The sequence below is a fragment of the Bufo gargarizans genome, chromosome 8, assembly GCF_014858855.1.
Source record: "Bufo gargarizans isolate SCDJY-AF-19 chromosome 8, ASM1485885v1, whole genome shotgun sequence".
Lineage (NCBI taxonomy): Eukaryota > Metazoa > Chordata > Amphibia > Anura > Bufonidae > Bufo > Bufo gargarizans.
The window spans coordinates 88,002,982-88,029,684 of record NC_058087.1 but is presented as its reverse complement, the minus strand read 5'-3'; the positions used below and the strand labels follow the sequence as shown (position 1 = coordinate 88,029,684).

At 43.3% G+C, this 26,703-nt stretch overlaps 1 protein-coding gene across 1 annotated transcript; it reads left to right on the top strand.

Annotated features, from left to right (window-relative positions):
* Positions 1–7,405: 7,405 nt before the first annotated feature.
* LOC122945400 (probable ATP-dependent RNA helicase DDX4) lies at positions 7,406–11,156 on the top strand. The gene is made up of 3 exons (XM_044304471.1): positions 7,406–7,942; positions 9,178–9,597; positions 10,956–11,156. Exons 1-3 carry the CDS (start codon positions 7,406–7,408, stop codon positions 11,154–11,156), a joined length of 1,158 nt encoding a protein of 385 aa, XP_044160406.1.
* The last annotated feature ends 15,547 nt before the right edge of the window (positions 11,157–26,703 follow it).

Below are 26,703 nucleotides of genomic sequence, written 5' to 3'. Positions count from 1 at the left end.
TTGATTGCAGTGATTGCCTCAAAAGGTTGCGCAACAAAATATTAAGTTAGGGGTACCATCATTTTTGTCCATGCCTGTTTCATGAGTTTATTTTTTTACATAATTCTGTTGAAGCATGGTTGAAAAACAATGTCTGACTTTCATTGGTTAACATTTATAGAATTTTAATTTATTATTACTTTTGTCAGATTAAAGTTATTTCTGTGACCATTGTGACTTTTTCTTTCATTGACCAAAGGGTACCAACAATTTTGTCCACGTCTGTATGTATGTATGTATGGACAGCAAAGAAATATCATGCACATTGCATATACATTTTCCTGCCACACACTGCATACCACACACTGCATACCACACACAAACACATAGGGCCAGATTTATCATTACTCCGACAGCTCACTCCACTTTCACAAATGTCTAAAGTCAGTTTTAGCCAATTCAGATTTATGATCATCCCTTTTTACGGTAGCAGTTTATCCGTCAGTAAGCAGCTTTACAAAAGTCGCACTTCCTTACGAAAAAGTCGCATGTTCTATTAAAAACTCTCATAAGATAAGCATGGTCCTCACTGGAGTGAACTAGCGCATTTTTTTTGCAACTTTTTAAATAGTCCCAATAGTAAATGTGTCTAGGGATTCATCTACATAAGAAAACACGCCCACTTTCATAAAACTGGCGAGCATAGTGCAGAGCAGGAGAAAGTCGCAAATTTGTGCGCAGTTTTAGCGTTTGCGCATTTTCTTGCGACTTTTTCACTCCATTATTCTGACTTGAGCTAATGATAAATCTGGCCCCATGTCTTATTGGTCTGGAGAAAAATTAAAAATTTCTTCTGCCATTATTTGCTGGTTCATTTAGAGTTACCCAGGGTGCACCACGGGGAGGGGAACCTGCTGTACACCCCATATCGTACCGTCGCTTCACTAGACAGGTACATATCAGCTCAGCTGGCCAATATCCGATTGCTCAGACCCCACCCACATACAATCGCAATACAATCCGATCTTATAACGTGAACATTAAATATAATATTTCCACCTTCTAACAAATACTTTTTGCTGTGTTTTGGATGATATTTATTAATAATCCTTGTATTTCCTAAATTTTGTAATATATGTTTGCATCTTTATCCTGCAGCGCATGTTGAAGAAGGGATATGACCGAACCCGGAAGCAGGCCGAGAAGAGGGCGATTGTCGTGGGGGTCGTCAAGGCCTTAGAAAAAAAATTGGGACGGACCCACGGCGAAATGCAAATCGTCAAAAAGTGGTCTGACCTGAAAAGGAGGCATCCGGACTGGGTCAAAGAGCTCAGTCAGAGAGTCTGCCCTGGTACTTTTTTTTTTTTTATCACCCGTTACAAATAATTACTTATTTTTACCTGTTGTGAAACATAGCAAATCATCCCTTTACCTCATATATCTCTATCTCGCTGTGAGTGTATATATATATATATATATACATATATTTATCCACACAGCGCGGTAGTGATGTATGATGTAACCGGCTGATTTTGTACTTTGCACACACACACACATAATAATAAATATATGTGTGTGTGTATATTATTATTATTATTATTATTATACACACTTATATAGCGCTACTAATTCCGTAGCGCTTTACAGACATTATCATCCAACTGTCCCCAATGGGGCTCACAATCTAAGGTCCCTATCAGTATGTCTTTGGAGTGTGGGAGGAAACCGGAGTACCCGGAGGAAACCCACGCAAACACGGGGAGAACATACAAACTCCATGCAGATGTTGCCCTTGGTCGGATTCGAACCTAGGACCCCAGCGCTGCAAGGCACCAGTGCTAACCACGGAGCCACCGTGCTGCCTGTATATCTAGATAAACAGCAATCATCAATCTGTATTAGGGCTGTTTCACACGAGCAGATGTCGTGTGTGACATCCGCTGCGTGAATGACAGCCAAGACCCGATGCAGACTGCAGAGGCACGGAGCAGTAACATGATTGATGATGCTCTCTGCCTCTCTGTGATCTCTTTACTACGAAATCACAGTGACAACTTTATCTCACTGTGATTTCGTAGTAAAGAGATCACAGAGAGGCACGGAGCATTATCAATCATGTTAATGCTCCGTGCCTCTGCAGTCTGCATCAGGTCTTGGCTGTCATTCACGCAGCGGATGTCACGCACGGCATCCGCTCGTGTGAAACAGCCCTTAGGCCCCTTTCACACGGACGGATTAGGTCCAGATACGTCCAGGGTGTGTTCAGTGAAACTCGCACTATTTTGCAAGAAAGTTGACTCAGTTTAATCTTACACGCGGGTGCAATGCGTTTTGATGCGTTTTTCACGCGCGTGATAAAAAACTTAAGGTTTAGACACAACATCTCTTAGCAACCATCAGTGAAAAACGCATCGCACTCCCACTTGCTTGAGGATGCAATGCGTTTTTCACGCAGCCCCATTCACTTCTTTAGGGCCAGGGCTGCTTGAAAAACGCAGAATATAGAACATGCTGCAATTTTCATGCAACGCAGAACTGATACGTGAAAAACAACGCTCATGTACACAGACCCAGTGAAATGAATGGGTCAAGATTCAGTGTGGGTGCTATGCGTTCACGTTACGCATTGCACCCGCGCGGAAAACTTGCTCGTGTGAAAGGAGCCTTACAATAAAAGTCCCCGTCCATCATTACATTACATACATCCCCCACTTAGGTTAGTTTCACAATGTGAACAGCTTGTCGGATCCATCCTGCCACTAGTTTACGTGTGGCCCCATACTACAGCTCCATCACCATTGACTTTCAAAGGATCGTGGCATTATTCCTGGGCATGAACATCTGCAAACCATGTCGACATGTTGTAGTTTTATTCTGTGCACCTCTCAGCATGGTTTATCGTTGTAGCCTTGGTATGACGCCCCGTTCCCACTACAGTCAATGGGTTTGGAGCGGTATTCCTGAGCCACACGTACACTAGCGGCAGGACGGATCCGAGGTTCCAGAGCTCTCTGCTGCTATTGTGAAAATAGCCTTACTTAGCATTTCTTATTAGTTCTGAGTTGTTTCTCTAAGGGCCCATTCACAAGTGCTCAATTTCATAATTTATTTTTCTGAACTGACTTGAGGACCCATTCATCTCTAAGGGGGCCGCACGATGTGCGTCCCGTCTCCAGAAAAGCGGACCCGCACTTCTGGGTCCACATTTCAGTTCTTAAAAAAAAAAAAGAACGAATATATTTTTGCACTAAATATAACTTCGTCTTTTATGATGTCTGATTAGATATTCATCATTGTTGTAATAAGTATTGTTTTGCCATCACAGCACTTTTTATTTAGCAAGTATGAATGTATGGACAGCAAAAAAATACCAAGCACATGCACATTGCATATACATTTTCCTGCCACACACTGTATACGACACACTGTATACCACATACAAACACATAGTCTATTTATTAGAGTTTATGTCTTATTGGTCTGGAGAAAAACTAAAAATTTCTTCCTGCCATTATTTGCTGGTTCATTTAGCATTACCCAGGGTGCACCACGGGGAGGCGAACCAGATGTACACTCCATACCATACCATCACTTCACTAGACAGGTACATATCAGCTCCGCTGGCCAATGTCCGATTGATCAGACCCCACACACAATCGCAATACAATCCGATCTTATAACGTGAACATTAAATATAATATTTACACCTTCTAACAAATACTTTTTGCTGTATTTTTGATGATATTTCTTAATAATCCTTGTATTATTGTCCTCAATTGAGGCCAAGAATAGTCATATTATATTATTGACATTGACGTGCGGTCTTCAAAATGCGTCACGCACATTGCCGGTGTCCTTTTTTTTTTTTGTGTGGGTGGATATGAAAAAGACATTACGGACGTTTAAATTGAGCCTAAATCCAAACGTTGTGTGATTACAGGGCTTCCAGCGCCAACGGTCCGCTGCCGTCTAACCACGGCGGATTTAGATGTAGTGGAGGTCTCCACAGAGGAGGATGAACAGGCGGTCCCCTCCCATAGTCCTCGAGGTGCCACCAACCCACCTGATGTGGGGATTGTTGTGGAGGTGTCTGACGAGCCCGGACCCTCTAAAGGGCCAAAAACATCTGGCCCAGCTCCTGCTGAGGAGGAGATCGCCACCCCAGCTCCTGAAGAAGAGGATGAGGCGTTGGTTACCACCCCGCACCAGGAGGGTAAATATGTGCACACATCATTGTAATTATGTATATATCACATATTTAGAAACATTAACCCTCAGTACCCCATGCCCATTTCTACTTTAACGCTAATTAAAAAAAAATCTTAAATATTAAAAGGTATCTATGTTTGTGCTAATAAAAAACTTAAAAACGAGTTTACTTTTCACGGGCATAGTTCTATCTTATCGTTACACATTGTACTTCATGACAGTGGTAAAATTGAGTCCAAATTTTAATGGCATCTTTGTTAAAAAAGTAACTAATCTAAAAAAATATTAGAAATAAAATTATATAATCAAAATAAAAATGTCACTTGATGCTACAATATAGATTAACAGAGATTAAATAAATGTATAAGTTTACAATCGCCATATGCATATATCATGTTTAGATAATTTATTAACAGAAATATAATTCAATAACAGTTTGGTTATGCAGTCACTTTTTGAGGCCTACATAGTGTCAGCGACAAATAACCCCATTTCAGAAACCACACACCCTCTATTTAATCCAAATTTATTCTATAAAGTCTGTTAACGATTTAATTGTCCAACGGTAATCTATTAAGATGTTAAAGAATCAAAATAATTTGAACAAATTATAAATTACAAACTATTTTATTTGAAAACATTGTAGTGTTTAAATCATAAAAAAATCTTAAACGTATTACAAACAATATGTATATTTACAAACAGTTGTGCACAAAACCCTTAACTTTGGTCGCACAGCAGGCTTTAGACTGCAAGGAGCACAATATGGCTTTAGGCTAAAGGATTTAAATAATGGTAATTGGGAGCTATGTCGCATGTTAAGAGAAGACACCCTTATGTGACCCTAGAGTTGAAAAAAAAACAAAGTGATTCAATTAGGCAAACTACACCCCTCAATGAATATGCTAAGCAATTAGATCAATCCACAATTTTACATAATGAGCCAACGATTGTCTTCTAGAAAAAACTGTTCAAATTGACAAAAAAAAAAGGGAATTTACACACAGTTTTTTTATTAAATAAGTGGTTACAGGACTAAATGCACCCCACATTTAGTTCCACTTTTAGCATATAATTCACCTGAACACCACCACATATGTGAATTTATTTCATTGGCTGTAGAGTTGTAACAGCCAATATCAGCGCTTGCAGGGGAACAAAACACTGTTGTCCCCTGCTTCACCTCTAAGGCAACAGGTGCTGTCGTACAGTCTTTTTTAGCATTTGTCACCTCCACATGACACCTACTTACCCCCCCCCCCCTTCAGCTACGTAGCAGCAATGCTTATGTCTTTGAAATACGTCCAATAGGAGAGATCTAGACAGCAGGTGTTTGACAAATACCTGAAAAGGCCTTATTTTATATAATTGGCTAGCTGCTCTGGACTAGTAGATCAGCTATTAGACCACGGTTAATGAGCCATTTTGTCCCCAGGGCAAATATTTTATATTTGGCACAAAAATAGTACGGAGCAATTTTGAAAGTCATGAAACACTGCACCCTACAATTATATAGCAGGTGATGAAGATCATAAAAGTAACAATAATAATGGGACAACAAAAACCACAGTAATATCAAACAACAGACATGCACAATAACTCTTTAATCTACATAAACTAATATTATATAACACAACAAATTTAATTTAAAACTACTAAAATGTCACTAAATAATCTAATATATAACTACATTTATTATGGTATACTTTAAAAATTACTAAAATTATCTGCACTTAACTACATACTACACAAAATTCAATAAATTACTTATTGTTAATTGATATATTTATCTCTTGTGTTTTCATAACAGTAATCAAGAAAATGCTCTAATGCAAAAGAGGCATGGGAAAATCAGGCAATTAAGAGCCCTCATTCAAAAATCCCAAAGAATGCTGCAGGAATTTGAATGCCAATATGGGGGGGGGGGGGGGGACCTGAAGGAGCTCACAAGCCTGCAGGAACAACTGCAAAAGTTCCCTTAATTTTATTCTAATTTTTTTTTATTAAAAACGTTTTCTTAAGTTATATTGATTCCATACTTATTTTTCTATAAGGTTATGTTTTTGTATGATTTTAACTGCAGACTTATCAGTAAAGGAGCCTTTAGTCCACGTTGAAAGTCAGCAGGGTTCGGACAGACAACAGCAGTAGGTACATCTTAATAGTGTAGTATAAGGCCTACACATAAATACATTTTTTCATGGCAGCAGGTAGTGTTGTATTATGAGGCATATACATAACAAATCAACTTGATCAAGACAGCAGCAGCAGCAGGTAGAGCTATAGTATTCTGAGGGTTACAAGTCACCTTTAAATGTACAGCAGCAGGAGCAGCAGGTATTTATAGTGTTTTATTATGAGGTATATACATAACAAATCAACTTGATCAGGACAGCAGCAGCAGTTAGAGCTAACGTTATATTCTGAGGCATACAAGTCAGCTTCATCTGGACAGCAGCCGTTGGTAAAGTTAACATTGTAGGTTGATTAGTAAATTGAAAAATCAACTTTATCAGGACAGCTGATGGTGTTGTATAAGGACTTCACATAGCTACAAAGGACAAACAACTAGCTTGACATAACTCTGTATGATCATGACAGACAGCATCTGCAGCTGGTAGATATTAACGGTCGAGTATAATTTCATCCTAACTCAGCAGGACAGGCTGCAGAGGGTAATGTGTATTCTCAAAAGGCCGAATGCTAACTCGCCATGATCAGAACAGACAGCAGCAGAATCCGCAGTAGCTAGATATTAACAGTGGATAATACGGCTACACATAACTCTCAATGATCAGGACAATAGAAGAAGTCAATGCTAACGGTGGAGTATAATGACTACACAGAATTCTGAAGTATCAGGCCAAGATCAGCATGCAGTAGGTAAGTTAAAGTAGTATTCTAATTACTACACAAAGTTTGGCATAACTAAGCAGTAATAGAGAGTGTCAAGTTATTATATTGCAGCAGACAAAATTTTTAAACAGATGGGGATGTGGAAGACCGATTATAAAAGTATAAAAAAAAAAGATTGAACCCCCAAGTACAGCATGTGTATTCATCGCTTACATATACAATGTTGTCCTAATAAAATAAACTATCTAGATCAAAAAATTATAACAGTTCATTATTATTATATTTTATTGAAAAGGCCAATATAACATTGTACAATAAATCATTTATCTAAAAAAAAAGGCCGTTGCCCATCTTGGCTCATATGATGAAAAGTGGGGTTGCAGCGAGTCAGTTTAAAGATCTTCAGGAACCAGAAGCCATAATTGTTGCTCCTACCAGAGAGATGATCAATCAGATTTACCTAGATGCTTGGAAATTTGCATACGGAACTGTCGTTCGTCCAGTTGTAATCTATGGAGGAACACAAACGTCTAATTCACTGCGCCAGATATTTCAAGGCTGCAACATCCTTTGTGCGACACCTGGGAGGTTACTGGACTTTATTAACAAGGAGAAGATTGGGTTGAGCCAAGTGAAATACCTTGTTCTGTATGAAGCTGATCGTATACTGGACATGGGCTTTATGGAAGATGTAAGAAAATTGTTGTCAAGTCAAGGAATGCCAAAAAGAGAAGAAAGGCAAACCTTAATGTTCAGTGCCACATTCCCTACGCCCATACAAAATCTTGCTAGAGAGATTTTGAAGCCAGATTATCTGTTCGTGGTTGTCGGACAAGTTGGTGGCGCGTGCAGTGATGTCGAACAGCAGATAATTGAAGTGGAAGAGTATGGAAAGAGGGCTATGTCACGGATGATCCGCGAGAATATTGAACCATCCTCCCAATATTATCAATATTACTCTCCCTTATTGATCAGTAGGTCTATTAAACAGTAATTATTTCCCTAGGCCCCAGAACCTACAATTTGATTACTCAGAGCGTCTCCTTCTGTGTACCCAGAGAACAAAATAGTCCTTTTGTTCAAGTCAGTCAATAGATGCACAGCAGATAACGCAATTACAGCTGGTTTTCTTAGGTTGACAAAAGAACTTCCTTTCTGCAGAGATATCACAGCTAGGTGTGAAGACTACACCTGGGGGGAGCCATTTCACTCATCGTGTCACTCAGAATTCACTGGACATGTACATATGGCAAATATAACTCTAGGAGATGCCCAGATAAAGTTATGGTGTTACCCCATCAGAGAACCAGTTATAATAGTCATATTTGGTATCCCTGGACTCCATATTTTGTGGGGAATGTGAATGTGTGCTTGTTACTTGTGTACAGCAGAGACATCCCGAGATATGGCACATACCATATTTCAGGACTGGCATTCATCTCAGGGATACAGCCTGCCTAGCAGGCGGACTCTCAATTCCCTGCCTTGATTCTTGGACCCTTTATAACAAAGACCTAGAATCTGCTGAAGGAGTTCTCCACTTTTAACAACACCTGAAGAGGGCCTCAGCAAGAGAATGCGTGGGCTGTAGGCATATTACACTGGACAAAGGCTTCTTGGACTATTTCACCAACGGACATCTTTTCTGCGGAAACTAAGTATTTTCTTTCTTTTCTCCCTTTTGTTTATTGGACTATACTTTCCTTGATTATTGTGTTATAATTACTGTGCATCGTGATAATTTGTATTGTATATAGATATATAATAAATGACCTCCAAGTCATTTCTCTAGCCATATGCCTGTTTTCAAACACTGCAAAAACTTACCCTAGCCTCTCCGAAGAGAAAGCTACTCGGTTCTGTTATCTAGATAGTGGGTTCCTTGCTCCCATAAATTGCAAGGTGGTGGCAGTTAAACTACCCTGTGTGTGGTTCCAGTCCGGTTGCGCACACGCTTGCTTGCGGTCAATTGGAGGTCCACTCCCTGCGCTTTCAGCCTATCGACTGTACGGACTCAAGTTAGACTGTCGGTGTGCTGAAAGTGGCTGGGAGGCATGTTTGCGGATTGACCACTAGGGGCGCTGTTACGGTTTCGTGACGTATTGTGGCCGCGGCGGTCGCAGTTCGTCACAGGCTAAACTGCTGGAACTTTTACAACTCATAGGCCATGAGCGCACAATGGTTTTTGTGAAAACCAAAAAGATGGCGGATTTAATTGCAACATTTCTTTGTCAAGAAAAAATCCCCTGCACAAACATTCACGGGGACAGAGAGCAAAGAGAGCGGGAGAAAGCTCTGGGCGACTTCCGCTCTGGACAGTGTCCTGTGATTGTTGCCACGTCTGTTGCTGCCAGAGGATTAGATATCGAGAACGTCCTTCATGTGATAAATTTTGACATCCCTGGCGATGTTGATGAATATGTTCACAGGATCGGCCGAACCGGACGCTGCGGCAACACTGGAAAAGCCATTTCTTTTTTTAATAAGATTGGTGATGACGAGCAAAAAATTGTCCGTGGACTAGTGAAAGTTTTAACCGATGCTCACCAGGAGGTACCTTGTGCCGGCATACATACATAATTCCTCTGGGTAGCCATCTTATATGCTTCTGGCATATGTAAAAAAACTGTGAACTCTCATCTTCCTGAAGCCTGGGTCACCTATGATATAGATGGACACTTTTATTACCACTACTCTGTGAGGCCGGCTATAAAAGGTCATAAAGGTTATACCAGGCGCAGCTCATCCTGTCCTTAAAGATAAGATCAGCTCGCTGTCAAGCCTGGCTGGAGCGCGACGTCATTAATTTCCAGGTCTGGTTTGAGGAGAGGTAATAGCCCATAATTAGCTCTGGGCATAAAACCAGTCCACTTTCATATTTCATTTATGAATCAACTTATGCCCTTTCTGACACCAGATCCAGGCTCTACAGAGTATTGTGGTTAATTGGGTATCAAATATGACTAGAGGATGTGATTCTGTAGCTGACCTATGGGTGGTAGAAGAACTACAGGTCCCAGCATTACCGTGTGTGGTCTCATTCTGTATGTAAATAAATAAGGATCGCAAATATGTATTCTGTATAAAAATATGCAGATGCATCAGGGAGATACGGGCTTAAGTATAATCTTTATTGTAGGAACTGAACTTTGATGGGGTCATAAAACACTTGGAGGCCAATCCCTAGGCTTCACAGTCACTCTGCTGCCATTGGCTGACAGGAGTAAGTCTCCTGCCCATGGGAGAGTTCATAAAAATCTGTGCACAAGGACAGAGGAGAGAGACCCATGGAACATCACCAGACACTTAATTGGACATTGACGGCATATCCCGGTATCAGAAGAACTTTGAGGGTCTCCCCTGATACATACTGAAAAGGGGTTTGCAAGGATTCAAAAGGACATATGAACGACCATCTGAAACCCTCCAGAGAAACTAAGTATTCTTTCATCTTTATCCCTTTCATTTGAACTGTCGTGATTATTTATATTGTTATTATTATTCTGTAGATTTATAGTCATTTTCATTAGACTTGTATGCACTGCTTTTTACCTATTATAAAATCTAAATGGCCAAGTCTTCCATATTCTAAGCTGCTGAACAACGTACCTTGCCTTTGAAGAGACGTTACCAGGTAGTTAGTTAAATTGCATTTAGGAATTGTAGCTGGGGGTGATTGACTGCGGTTGGTCAGTAAGTGATATCCGGTTCATCCACTGATCTGTGTGATAGTGAATGACCCGGATAGTTGGCTCGTGGACCGGGAACCCACGTGGTGGCAGTTACCGAAGTGTAGTGGGGGGGTGTTAGCCGGATGGTAATACCCCGGTCACGTGAGGTCTCTGTGTGCGCAGACTCCGTCACAGACCACTACATCACAGCTGTGGGATCCGGAGCGATCGGATCCATAGTTCGTGACAGTACCTGCTTGGCTTGAAGAGATGGCGTTCAGTGCCCATGGCATGCCAAACTTTAGTTCACAGCCAAGCAAATTTGCTTCAGTGGATAGCAGGAAGAGAGGTGACTTCCAGGAGGACAACGGTTACAGCAATGCTGGCATTTCACAACCTGCAGCGCGGGCGGCAGCCGAGGAGGAGGAAGATTGGGGCTAGTCGGACGTGGTTAAGCAGATGAGACGTCCTTACAGATTCAGTTTTACATGAAACAATATGTTGTATGTTTGTAAAAATGAGAATTTTGTTTATCGCACTCCAGTATTTAAGGTAGTAATTTGCCGTTAGGAAATTTACTTATTTTGGTTCATTGTAAATGGCTGCTCTGAAAACTTTAGAGCACAAAATTAAAGTTTTCTTTACTTTGAAAAAGAAAAGACCGCAATTTATAATAGAAAATTATTGTTTAACGCACAATAATTACCCTTTGTGTGAACACACTATTACCTTTCAAATGTATTATTGAACAAAGCTTTAGATTACAAAATACAAATCTACATTCAAAATGTATAATAAATATATATAGAGTATCAACCAAATTTTAACAAAAAATAAATTGATACTTTTAAAAAAGTATCTTTATATTAAAAAAAGTATCAAATTATCCATACTGTGATCCAAATTTCAACCTCAATAAGACAATATTGCATAGTAAAATTGTCTTCAGTTATATTAGTTCCATTATTTTAAAAAATTTGAAACATCAAATGTGTCTGAAAAAAAGAAAAAAGAAAAGAAACTATTGATGAGTCAGCAAATAAATAACTAGCATGATTCTGATATAGTGTCCGTTTGTTAAACTGGACATGTTGAAGCATAGCTTCCTCAAAAAAGACATCAACATGTGATGCAATGAGTAGAATCACTCACAAAATGGTGACATGGCTTCAAGATTATTATTCTGTCAGCAGTTAATTTTTTAAGATTAAAGTCTATTATTATATTACACTAGCATGTGAAAATAATCATTATATAATTGTCAAGAAGTAAGATTACATTTAAATGTATATATCTATATATACATGTGGCAATAACGCTCCATTACCAAAACCGGATTACCACACGGATGAGTATAACGCCAGTAACACCCAACCATGTAGAGAGGTCAACACGGAAGCCAGGCATCCTTTCAAGGACAACCGACAACACCATGTTAGAACCTAAGTCCGTATTAAAATAATAAATAAAACAAAAAACTTTTATTAGGTTTATCAATCAGTCTTGTACAATGTTAAGTGCACAAAACCTTTTGAAAATGGAAGCCCACATGCAGTCCCCACCTTGCTAAAGTAAGAACCACAACATGGACGCCAACAACCCAAATAAAGCAAAATTAAAAATTTTAAAATACAATAAAACAAAATAAATTATTTTGGTGAATGAAGCGTAAAACCGCATGAATGTATTAAACGAAAACATTTTTATTCTATCTATATTCCAATCAAATTCTTGACAATATACGATGAATAGTGCACATTCGCAAATATTAAACATGAACACCATTTTATGAAAATAATAATACTTAATACTTGTCATATTACAAGGGCTAATAAGTGGTCCATGCTGGTTCTACTTTGCATGATCTTGAAAAAAAAAATTCCACAGTTAGATTTTAATAATTTAGTATATTTCAGACACATTACTTGGCAGCATTAGGCCAGACAGTAGCAGTAAAATAGTAACGCAACAATAGAAGGCATACAAATCAAAGGGCCAAACAATTAAGGATAACTACTGAAACTACCATTAAAACAGAAAAATCTGTTGTCTAAAGGCCACACATAGCTAAACTAAACTCTGCAGGAACAGGGCAGACAAAAGCACTTAAATGTAAACACCATAGTAAAAGGTCTACACCAAGTTCGCCTAACCCTGCAGGATAGGCAGCATCATAATTTAATGTTAAAATTGGAGAATAAAGAGTAATTAGAAATACATGTTCAGGACAGACAGATGCAGCATCAACTAGATGGAAGTTTGAAATGGTTGAGCATAAGGTCTACACATAACTTGGCACAACTCAGTAGGAAATGCATAATCAACATTTAAATATAATGATGTAGTGTAAGGACTAAACAAAAATCCGCCTGATCAGCAAATTCAATAGCAGCATCAATAGGATGGAAGATGGAAAATGTCTAGTAAAAGGCCTAAACATAGCTCTGAATAACTTATCAGGACAGTCAGCAGCACGTTCAAAGTTGGCAGCAGCAATGTGTACTGCTGAATGGGAAACCAACAGGCCATGGTAAGCCCATAAATGAAATATGACATGTCAGTCAGCAGCACGTTCAAAGTTGGCAGCAGCAATGTGTAATGCTGAATGGGAAACCAACAGGCCATGGTAAGAACATAAATGAAATATGACATGTTAGTCAGCAGCACGTTCAAATTTGGCAGCAGCAATGTGTACTGCTGAATGGGAAACCAACAGGCCATGGTAAGCCCATAACTTAAAAAAAATGCAACTCTGACAGCAGCAGGTATTCAGTTTGCTGAGGAAATTTGATGACATGCATAATAATAAAAAAAAATTGGCATTCTAGAATGATTATTTTGATTATATTAAGATTTTGCTTCATAAATAAAAATTTATAATATATAAATAAGTAAATATATAAATAAATATTTGTAGAAAAAATAAAAAAACAACGTAGTTTTGGAGGGAGAGACAAGGAGAGGGATGGACAAGGGACCCTTCAACGGCCTGAACCGACAGCGAGGGCCAAGAAGTCACTGCCGATCCAGGACTCGTTCATTTTAATGAATGTAAGTCTGTCCACTGAGTCTGTGGACAGACGGGTCCGCTTGTCCGTGACCACCCCACCTGCCGTGCTAAATGTCCGCTCAGACAGTACGCTGGAGGGGGGGCAAGATAGTAACTCCAACGCATACTGAGCGAGCTCGCGGCAGGTGTCCAGCCTGGCAACCCAGTACTCCATGGGGTCGTCGGTGCTCATGCTGTCGGAAGCACCAACGGACCCCATGTAGTCTGCCACTATGCGGGCCAGCCGCTGGTGGTGACTGCTGCTACTGGTTTGCGCAGACTGGTAGAACGACCGCATCTCAACCAAAAGGTCACCTGCTCGGCTGGTGCTGCTGGGGCCAGCCACCTGCTGGGTCAGATGGGCGGGGAGAACTGGAGCGTGAGGCCGAGGGTTGGCCTGCTCCAGCCGCTTGATCAGACAGGCCCGCAATTGATCCATCCGGGCCTGTCTACGGCTGGCTGGGAAGAACTGCTCCAGTTTCCCCTTGCAGCGAGGGTCTAAAAGGGTGGCCAACCAATAATCTTCCCTCTCCTTGATTCTCTTGATCCGGGGGTCCCTCTGGAGGCATCGCAGCATGTGGGCAGCCATAGGGAAGAGGACAGCCCGCTGTGACTGTTCATGGCTGCCCAGGACCATGACTTCTTTGTCCTCCTGCTGCTGTTGCTGCTGCTCCCGGTCGGAGCTGCGCCACCCCCGGACTAACGGTGCCCCCAACACCGTCTCTCCCTCCTGACCAGGCCCAGACTGCTGGACGTCTACAAATTCTTCCTCCTCCTCCTCGTCTTGGGCCTGGTCTTGTTGGAGAATTGCTGCCTCCTCTTGCTCCAACAAGGCACTCTCCCCAGGCTCGAGCAGGCGATCTAGTGTCCTGTCCAGCAGGAACACTAAGGGGAGCACGTCGTTGAGGCCGACATGCTCCCCGCTGACCATCTTGGTCGCCTGCTCCAATGTGGCCAACACGTGGCAGACCTGCTGTATCTGCCCCCACTCTGACATTAGTGATGTATCGGAGTGGTTGTGCTGGCCCTGGAGTGCCTTGGTCCAGCAGGTATTCCCTCACCGCCCTTTGCTGCTCCCACAATCTCTCCAGCATGTGGAGGGTGGAGTTCCACCGCGTCACACTGTCCACAATAAGCCTGTGAGGTGGCAGGCTGTTGTCCTGCTGTAGTTTGGACAGGGACGCGGCAGCAGTTGGGGAGCGTCTAAAGTGGCTGGCAATTCTCCGTACCCTTGGCACAATGTCACTCAACCCTTCGTATGTTTGGAGGAATTTCTGCACAACTAGGTTGAGGACATGTGCCATGCAGGGCACGTGTGTCAGACTGCCAGCATGGAGGGCAGCGAGGAGGTTGCTGCCGTTGTCACAGACAACCATACCTGCCTGGAGCCTTCGGGGTGTCAGCCACTTCTGGACCTGATCCTGTAGTTCGGCCAGAACGTCAGGTCCAGTGTGTCTCCGTTCCCCTAAGCTCACAAGCTGGAGCACGGCCTGGCAGCGGACGTGCACCACACTCGCGTAGCTACGGGGACGCTTGCTGGGGGGCTCAGCAGCGGTGGAGACATTGGCTTGTGGGGGGAGAGCAGCAGCTCTCCCCTGGACACCCCGGGGCGGCACCACAAACTCAGATGCCGCCGTTCCCTCCCCGGCGCCTCGGAGGGAAACCCAATGGGCAGTAAAACTGATAAAGCGTCCCTGCCCATGCCTGCTGGTCCAAGCATCCATTGTCAGATGCACCCTGTCACTGACAGCATGATCCAGCGACAGGGATACCTTCTGCACAATGTGCTGGTGTAGGGCAGGGATGCCAGTCCTGGCAAAGAAATGGCGGCTGGGGACACGCCATCTGGGTTGTGCCTGCTCCAACATCTGCCGGAATGGATTGCTGTCCACAAGATTGAAGGGCAGCAGATGTTGGGCGATAACCCTTGCCAGGAGCCCATTGAGTGAACGCACGCGTCGGTCCCCGGGGGCATAGGGCGCGGTGCGTTCAAAAAGGTCAGCAACCGTGGGCTGGCGCCGGACGGCAGTGGAGGACATAGAGGAGGGTGCGGTGGAGGCAGAGGTCTGGCTGCCGGTACCAGTACTTCTAGGAGAGGGAGCGGGGGAGTGGGAACGCCTTGTTGGAAGTGGTTGGGGTGGCTGCAGAACAGTGGCAGGAGCTGCTGTCCCCTGCGCACTGCTGGTGGCGCCACTGCTATGACCACCCCGCATCTGTTCCCACTCCCGCCAGTGGTTGACTCGTTAGTGCTGGGTGAGGGCAGTGGTACCCAGCCGAGCCGCAGACCTCCCTCTCCTCACCCTGGCATGGCACAGATTACAAATGCCAATTGTGGCATCATCTACTGCCAGGGTGAAGTAAGCCCAAACAGGCGACTTACGTACCACTCTCCTGTCAGATGGGGCGGTGCTGACTTGCGCCTGCTCGGGCTCGATGCGGACAGGTGGATCTGGCTGCTGCTGCCTCCTCCTACTGCCATTACCAGTGGAGCCCCTGACGCTGGGCTCACTGGCAACCTGTCGCACCATTTGCCTCTGGTGCCTACCTTCCTCCTCATCAGTGCTGCTGATTCCTGACAAGGGAGGTGGCACCCATTCTCTGTCACCCTCCTCTTCGTCCCCCGATATGTCAGACACAGGGCCAACCAGTGGTGGACTGAGGGGAACAGCAGAAAAGGGGCCCCTGACCTGGCTCCTCTGTCCCCTCGCTGACGCCTGGGTCTGACTAGGTGTGGGGTTTCGCTGGCTGAAACCGCCCGCACCTGTTGGAAGGGATGTCACTGGGGTACATACAGGTGGTACCCCCTCCATCTCCTCCTCCATCCCTTCCATAAGGTCCTGACCCTCAGGACTGAAGTGCAAATCAGCCTCCTGCATTACCTCCCCCAAGGTGTCCCTCTCACTGTCGCTGTCAAACAGGAGCAGGGACGATTCTTGGGGGCTGGGGGTTGGTCCTACAGGAGACGAAGTGCAGCTGCTGCTCGGAGCCGGGGCAGAGGACTCTGTGGCACTGGCTTATGCCACAAGAGACACAACTTCCTCGGCATCCTGAGAGGAAATTCTCCTGCTGCCAGTGGCAAAAAAATCACGAATAAGGCGGACGCCCCTGACACCTGTGTCCGCACCTCGGTGGGTAGAGGAGCGGCCCCGTGCTGGCAGCTGTCCAGCACTGGGACCAACTACTCTCCTACCCCTGCTGCTCAATCGTGAAGACCTCATTATTATTTTTTTTTATTTATACAAAAATTAAATTATATGATGTGATTTAGGGAAAACGTTTATTGGGATGGGGACTGTCGCACAATAAAGAAAACCAAATTTATATATAGTAAATCAACGAAAATATATATTTTATTTTAAACTAACAAAGGACGTAGACACTGACAATACACCGAATAACCAGTAAAAGAAAAACACTAAAACGAATAAACTTTTTTTGGCCTTTTTTTTAATCTAACAAAGGACGTAGACACTAACGCGGACAAAAAACACTGAATAACCAGTAAAAGAAAAACACTAAAACTAATAAACTTTTTTTGGTCTTTTTTTTTATCTAACAAAGGACGTAGACACTGACGTGGACAAAAAACACGGAATAATCAGTAAAAGAAAAACACTAAAACTAATAAACTTTTTTTGGTCTTTTTTTTTATCTAACAAAGGACGTAGACACTGACGTGGACAAAAAACACGGAATAACCAGTAAAAGAAAAACACTAAAACTAATAAACTTTTTTTTGTCTTTTTTTTTTATCTAACAAAGGACGTAGACACTGACGTGGACAAAAAACACGGAATAACCAGTAAAAGAAAAACACTAAAACTAATAAACTTTTTTTGGCCTTTTTTTTAATCTAACAAAGGACGTAGACACTAACGCGGACAAAAAACACTGAATAACCAGTAAAAGAAAAACACTAAAACTAATAAACTTTTTTTGGTCTTTTTTTTTTATCTAACAAAGGACGTAGACACTGACGTGGACAAAAAACACGGAATAACCAGTAAAAGAAAAACACTAAAACTAATAAACTTTTTTTTGTCTTTTTTTTTATCTAACAAAGGACGTAGACACTGACGTGGACAAAAAACACGGAATAACCAGTAAAAGAAAAACACTAAAACTAATAAACTTTTTTTGTCTTTTTTTTTAACTAACAAAGGACGTAGACACTGACACGACACAAACTAAACAGTAATAAACGAAAACTAATAAACGTATTTTTTTTTTAATTACAGACACTATACTAAACTAGAAAAAAAAAATAAAAAATAAAGCCTACATTATAACTAACCTACACCCTTCACTAGAAACTATCAGCTAACTAATCTATTCACTAACCTAAATAAATTATTATATTTCTCCTAACTCTGTACCCTATTCTTTATCTTTTTCAGCTACACTATTACCTAACCTAAATAAATGATTATTTTTCTCCTAACTAGGCCCTACACTGCACCCTGCACTAGAAACTATCAGCTACACTAATCTATTCACTAACCTGAATAAATGATTATTTTTCTTCTAACTCTGTACCCTAATCTTTATCCTATCAGCTACACTAACCTACCCTATCTAAAACTATCAGATTAATTCGATTTAGAATTTGCTTTTAAAAAAGCAAAACACTGCACAGTTCCAAGATCCTCTCTCAATCACCACCACATGAAACTGCACAAAATGGCTGCCGTGACAAAATCTTATATAGTAATGGGGTGGGCAACTTTCTGATTGGTTGCTAGGGATGTTGCTAACCTGTTGGACTCCTTCTCATTGGCCCACAATCTAAAATGAGGGAGGGATTAGTGTCCTCACGAAGTGCCGATATTCACATGTCCGCTAATAAAATCGCCTTACGAAGATTTGTGCCTCAATCACTTTCTAGGCAATGTGAGTAAGATCTGAGCTTTTGGACTTTTGGGAATCAATCGAGATACAGTGGGGGGTGATGACAGTAGTTGACAGAGTACAGATCAATGTAATCTGTAAGTTGGGGACTAAAATAAAAAATACGAATATTCGTAAATCAAATTTTTCGAAGTTCTAAATATTCGCGAATATGGTGCTATACTATATGAATGCACAGGCCTTTGCCTCTCTGTTCTGGGGACAAGTGTAGATATTCGCATGTGCGCTAATAAAATCGCCTTACGAAGATTCGCAACTCAATTCACTAATGTATGAATGCAAAGCTCTTTGCCTCTGTTCTGGGACAAGTGCCGATATTCGCATGTGCGCTAATAAAATCGCCTTACGAAGATTCGCGCCTCAATCACTTTCTAGGCAATGTGAGTAAGATCTGAGCTTTTTGGACTTTTGGGAATCAATCGAGATACAGTGGGGGGTGATGACAGTAGTTGACAGAGTACAGATCAATGTAATCTGTAAGGTGGGAACTAAAATAAAAAATACGAATATTCGTAAATCGAATTTTACGAAGTTCTAAATATTCGTGAATATGGTGCTATACTATATGAATGCACAGGCCTTTGCCTCTCTGTTCTGGGGACAAGTGTAGATATTCGCATGTGCGCTAATAAAATCGCCTTACGAAGATTCGCAACTCAATTCACTAATGTATGAATGCAAAGCTCTTTGCCTCTGTTCTGGGACAAGTGCCGATATTCGCCTGTGCGCTAATAAAATCGCCTTACGAAGATTCGCGCCTCAATCACTTTCTAGGCAATGTGAGTAAGATCTGAGCTTTTGGACTTTTGGGAATCAATCGAGATACAGTGGGGGGGTGATGACAGTAGTTGACAGAGTACAGATCAATGTAATCTGTAAGGTGGGAACTAAAATAAAAAATACGAATATTCGTAAATCAAATTTTTCGAAGTTCTAAATATTCGCGAATATGGTGCTATACTATATGAATGCACAAGCTTTTGCCTCTCTGTTCTGGGGACAAGTGTAGATATTCGCATGTGCGCTAATAAAATCGCCTTACGAAGATTCGCAACTCAATTCAATCACTAATGTATGAATGCAAAGCTCTTTGCCTCTGTTCTGGGACAAGTGCTGATATTCGCATGTGCGCTAATAAAATCGTCTTACGAAGATTCGCGCCTCAATTACTTTCTAGGCAATGTGAGTAAGATCTGAGCTTTTGGACCTTTGGGAAACAATCAATTATATGTGTACTGTATTTGTGAAAAAAAAAAAAAAAAAACAATATTCGTTTTTACGAATATATAGCACTATATTCGAAATATTCGCGAAATCGAATATTCGCGCTCAACACTACATGTGACCAGTGCAGGATTGGACTGGAGTAAGGAGGAGAACGAGCCTGTGAAGGACTTTGATGCAATTGCCTATATGCTTCAGTTTAATTCTCTCCCTGCTATTTTAAGGTCTATATTGTTCGGTTCCAAATGTCAAGAATGAATGTATTCGTGTACCGAACAGGGAGGATGAAATTATGTTTGTATGTGTGTATTCTGAAAGTGTTAAAAGTTGTAAATGTTCTGGCCAGCAGACAATTGAGCTGTGTGTATTCTTAAAGTGTTAAAAGTTGTGAATGTTCTGGCCAGCAGACAATTGAGCTGTGTGTATTGTTAAAACTCAATTATCTAGCCGGGCCCAGAGGAGGAGTTTTATGCTTCATAAATTGTGAGTTCTGTGTGCCAGTAAAGTTAGTCTCGTGTTTCCAGCAATAAGTTTTGACTCATGTGTGGATTACTCGGCGATTCCAGGGATATTCCTACTCGTGGAATATTGGGTGATTTTCTTTCATGGGAAGAAGGGAATGCTTGACGGGGATATTTTCTACTACCGTCACAACTGGTTGGCAGCAGCAGGATTTTCCCTTCTACTTTCCTTTACACCAGGATTCCAAGCAGACACTGGGAACAGTGAATGGAAGGCTGGTACACCCTGCTTAAAAGAAATACACTGAAAGAACTACTGGAAGTCCGTGGAAGGATTGCTAGCAACAAAACCAAGCGGGTCATTATAGCAGAATTAATGGAGCTAGACCAGGAGAACTTGGTTGCAGCAACGCCAGCAGTACAAGAGATGGGGACACCAGTGATTCAGGAGGAGGAATCGCCAGCCAACAAGGCAATGAGAGAGAAGCTAGCATGGTTCGGTCCGAACCCAACGGCGGATGTGGTGCTGAAAGTGATGAACCTGTTAGCGGAGGAGGCTAAACAAATAAAAGACGCAGAGCTACAGTTAAAACTGCCAGCAGTCCAACAAGCAGCCGCACATTCTCCAAACAGTGAGTACAGTACAGCAGACACAAGGAAGATTCCGTTTAGCGCTTTTAAAGCTTTTGATAAAAAAGACTGTGAAATTGATAATTACCTGGCAGATTTTGAGCGACAATGTAACCTGCACCAAATAGATAGAGGAGAGTGGGTCGCAATATTGTCAGGCAAACTGTCAGGCAAAGCTTCTGATGCTTTCCGGACCGTGCCAGAGCAGGAGATCCATAGCTACGCCAGGGTTAAAGAAGTGCTCCTGGCTCGTTATGCAGTAACCCCGGAGTCCTACCGACAAAAATTCAGGGACTCACGCAAAACCACGAAAGACTCTTACGTGGAATGGGCATGCCAGTTATCCCTGTCGGCCTCTAACTGGGTCAACAGCAGCCAGGCCACCACCGCAGAGGACATTTTGCAACTAATGCTCCTGGAACAATTTTACGATCACATCCAGACGGATGTCAAAGACTGGGTGAGAGATCGCCGGCCCCATGACTCTACCAGAGGCCGCTAAGTTGGCGGATGAATATGCGGATACTCGCAAGACTAACCCGGTCACACCACGGGTACAACCTCCACGACCAACGGTGCCCTCATACCCACCCGCCGCTAGATACCAACCTTCTAACAGACCGGTGACATCTAGCCCTCGCTATCCACGCCAGGAGGGCAATGAACAACGCTGCTTCCGGTGCAAACAGCTGGGTCACTACAAGCAGAATTGCCCCATGGACAACAACACCAGGTCAAATTGGTCTCGACCTGGGTATCGCCCCCCAGCAGCAGCCCATTGTGTAGACTCTGCTTGGGATCCCCAGGAACTGGGTCAGGAAGAACCATTGGGCACCCTCTACGAAGCCCTCATGGTACAATCTGTTATTACGGACAACAGGAAACACCATTGTCAGCTGGTCATGGTTAATGGAAAAACCGCCCGGGGATTGAGAGACAGTGGGGCAACCATCACGTTGGTACAAAGACACCTTATTAAGGCATCAGAGAAACCGGGGAAATCAATTGCTGTGAGAGTGGCAGGGGGGGCAGTATACCGTATCCCTACTGCACAGGTACACCTAGACTGGGGGGCGGGAGCTGGCAATGTTCATGTGGGCGTCATGAAAGACTTACCTTCTGAAGTCATCTTGGGCAACGACATTGGCCCCCTGACTTCGGCGTTCGCCTCTACCCCCGCTCAGGAGGCCCACGCAGTAACCACCAGAGCACAAAGTCGCGCTGCCGAGAGCCATCCACTTCCTACTGAGACCCAGGTAAGCCAACCCAACCTACCCTTGACTGTAGAACCCCTACCCAGGGACACCCCAGAGGACTTTGGGCGGGAGGTGACCGGAGACCCTTCCCTCAGAAAGTATCGAGAGAAAGCCAGGAGGGGCCAAGGTGGATTAGAGAAGGAGCAATTTATCTGGGAGAACGGCCGCTTGTACAGGCTCACCGAGACCCGGGGTAATGCACCAGGGCCTAAGCAAAAACGCCAGCTGGTAGTTCCCCGGAAATACCGGCAGGAGTTATTGAGGATTGGGCATGACGTACCCTTGGCAGGCCATTTGGGAATACGCAAGACAGGGTATCGGGTAACCCAGAACTTCTTCTGGCCTGGGGTATCCGACGACGTCAGGGCGTATTGTCAAACGTGCGAGGTATGCCAACGTATAGGTAAAAAGGGAGACCACCCAAAGGCTAAACTAGTTTCCATGCCCATTATTGAAGAACCGTTCACAAGGGTAGCCGTGGACATTATAGGGCCCCTGGCCCAACCTAGCCGTTCCGGCAAGCGGTATATACTCACCATAGTGGACTACGCCACCCGTTACCCCGAAGCGGTAGATCTCTCTAACATACAGGCTGAGACCATAGCAGAGGCCCTAGTTAAAGTATTCTGAAAGTGTTAAAAGTTGTAAATGTTCTGGCCAGCAGACAATTGAGCTGTGTGTATTGTTAAAACTCAATTATCTAGCCGGGCCCAGAGGAGGAGTTTTATGCTGCATAAATTGTGAGTTCTGTGTGCCAGTAAAGTTAGTCTCGTGTTTCCAGCAATAAGTTTTGACTCATGTGTGGATTACTCGGCGATTCCAGGGATATTCCTACTCGTGGAATATTGGGTGATTTTCTTTCATGGGAAGAAGGGAATGCTTGACAGGGATATTTTCTACTACCGTCACAGAGCCTAATGGTGATGTCTGTACATGAGGAGAGGTAAGTGAAGGGAGAGGCAGAGCAATGCTGGGAGTTGTAGTTATTTAACTGGGATGTATGTTAGGACTGAAGGGAGGGATGGTATTGACATGGAACTGTGTGCTTGAGGTGGCTGGGGGAGGGAGTGATGTTATTTACATGGGACTGTATGTTAAAAGTGGATGGTGGGGGGAATGATGTTTATGTACATGGGACGTAATGTTTAGGCTACGTTCACACTTGCGTTTGGGGATCCGCTTGTGAGATCCATTTCAAGGCTCTCACAAGCAGCCCCAAATGCATCAGTTTAACCCCAATGCATTCTGAATGGATGCGGATCCATTTAGAATGCATTTGTTCGGCTCCGTACGGCCCCTCGTTCCGTTTTGGAGGCGGACCCCAAAATGCTGCAAGCAGCGTTTTTGTGTCCGCATGGCCTTGCGGAGCCAAACAGATCCGTCCTGACTTACAATGTAAGTCAATGGGGACGGATCCCTTTGCATTGACACAAAATGGTGCAATTGTAAACGGATCCGTCCCCCATTGACTTTCAATGTAAGTCAGGACGGATCCGTATTGGGACTTAGTAATTCAAATCGAATACAAACAAATCGGTCCGGAACTGATGCATTCGTTTGTATTATCGGTGCGGATCCGTCCTGTACAAGTACTGGACAGATCTGGACGAACGCAAGTTTGAAAGTAGCCTTAGGGGGTGATGTTTACATGGGATTGTGCGTTGGAAGCAGCTGGGGAGGAGGTGATGTTATTTACATGGGACTGTATGGTGGAGGGAGGATTATAACTGCAGGGGGCACTGCAGATCCAGGGGACATTATAGGCGGTCTTATTACTACTGGGGGCTCTATAGGAGGGTCTTATAGATCCGCCTTATTTCTACTAAGTGCACTTATTACTACTGAGGGGTCTGTAGGGAGCTTTATTACCACTGGGGGAACAATAGGGGGCCTTATTTCTACTGGGGACTTTGTGAGAGTAGTATTAATATGGGAGGGCTCTTCTAATAATGGGGGCATTGTTGAGGAGCATTATCTCGGTTGGGGCAGTTTTACTAATGAGGGCATTCTAGAAGGGAATTACTATTGGTGAGACTATGAGGAGCACTATTACTATGGGGGGCAGTAATGTTTTTTCAGGATAGTATTTGGGGGTATTTGGGGCAGGCACAGCAAGCAGCAGGATAACACTGTGGGGACTCCAGTTGGGGGATAATGATAGAATGTGAGGAAGCTAAGATGTCTGTGTGTCACACTCTGCAGAGACGAGGCAGCTGAGAGAAGTTGTCCAGACCGAGTGGAGAAGATGATAACAGAGAAGATCTACAGAGAAGATGATGACAGAGAGGAGACGTCACCTGGAGGCCCTGGATGTGACAGGTAAGTGCTGCTGTATAGCAAGTACAGCAAAGTGCAGGGGGGCAACATATTTATTGGGGCTTGTGCCCCGGATCTTTTGAGACCCTAGCAATGCCCTTGACAGCCTGTAAGATGAACCTATTGAGGCAACATTGGTTTTGTGAACTGCCCCTGGTGTTTTTATGAGATTTGACACCAGGGGTACTAGTGGAACATGACAATGTAAAGTCAAAACTGGGGTCGTTTTTGATACTTGCCTGTTAAAGTCTACAAACACCATGAAGGGGGGAGTGGTATATTATGAAACTGTTTATAATGGGAATCATGCATGATCCACTTCTCTTGTAGATTATAAGGGAGTTTTTGGACAGTAGGATTGACACTTCTGGCGGTGTCCAGGAATACTAGCCCCGGCAGATCTCCTTCTGCTTGAGCAACCTGTACCTCTATCAACAAGTCACTGAGTTCCCTGAGCTTCTGGTAACTCCTACCCACTATTCTGGGAAAATTATAAATTCTTTTATATAAAGCATTTTCTACAGCTTCTATTGACCAATAACACTCTGATTCTTTTGGCATGTTCAGCTGACTCTCTTTCAAGCCACTTTAACAAGAGATCTAACTCCTCACTACAGGAAAGATCTAAGTCCCTTTTGGCTTTCTGGAAGGGGGCTCGCCATGCCCTGTAGTTCTCGGGGCGATTGGTGAACTTTATAAGTCCTTTGGTAACCAGCTCCCATTTACATCCTCTGCATCTGGAGGAAAGAAGGTTTGTACACAAACATAGAAAATGATTCTATACGGTAAGAGCAGTGAGACTATGGAACTCTCTGCCTGAGGAGGTGGTGATGGTGAGTACAATAAAGGAATTCAAGAGGGGCCTGGATGTATTTCTGGAGCGTAATAATATTACAGGCTATACCTACTAGAGAGGGGTCATTGATCCAGGGAGTTAGTCTGATTGCCTGATTGGAGTCGAGAAGGAATTTTTTATTCCCCTAAAGTGGGGAAAATTGGCTTCAATCTCACCGTTTTTTTTTTTTTTTTTCCTTCCTCTGGATCAACTTGCAGGATAACAGGTCGAACTGGATGATGGACAAATGTCTTTTTTCGGCCTTATGTACTATGTTACTATGTAACTTGGCAAAGTCCATGGTGGCCTGGTTAGCGCCAATACTACCCAGTGTGTTGTTGCTATGCTGCATGTGTGTTGTATCACCATACCTTTTAGGTGTCTCCAGCTTAGGGAAGTCTCTATAATACAGTTCTGAATCTGATGCAAAGGGTGTCACCTTAAGTGGAAGCGAAGGTTGTAGCTTCTGTTCTGTGGGGTGGTACTTGTGGTCAGCATCGCTTTGTCTCTTACCGCCCTGCTTGAGGTACTATGGTTCAAGGTAGGATCTTTGGCACTTTGTATATGCTGGCTGATATACTGGATCATAGTCTTCATCTGTCTTAGGATGCTGATGAACGTATTCTGAGATATACTGTGTTGGATCTTGTAATCCAGGTCTGGCCCAAGTACTTGGCTTTGTTTCTCTGATTCGGGGCACTCCAAGGCTTCTAAGAACTCTGTTTTGGCAACTGCAGCTGCTGCTTCTTTCTCTGCGGTGAGTTTTTCTAGTGACACTTGCAGGCATGCTGTCTTTTCTTCCAGTGACACTTTCAGACATGCTGTCTCTTCTTCCAATGATGCTTGCAGGCGTGCTCTCTCCTCTTCCAGTGATGCTTGCAGGTGTGCTCTCTCTTTTTCCTATGACGCTTGTAGGCATGCTCTCTCTTTTTCCCATGATGCTTGCAGGCATGCTCTCTCTTTATCCCATGACGCTTGCAGGCATGCTCTCTCTTTTTCCCTTGACACTCTCTTTCTTTAGTTGCATCTCTTGTGCAGTAAAGGAAGACCTTACTTTTTCAGCTTCAGCTTCTGCAGAGCAGCCTTTTATTTTATTGAGGACTTGCTAGAGCAGCTTGCTTGTGACCTGATACTGTATGATGATGCCTGGCTAGCGGACATTGTGTGCTTTTTGCTGGCTGCTTAATGTCTCTTTGCAGACTCAGTCTATGTAGAAACATATTTCAGCGTGGTCTGGATCATACTGCGCTTGCTGGGGGCTGCACTCTTGGTTCTTGTGACTGTATGGGAGCCGCTGCAATCATGTACA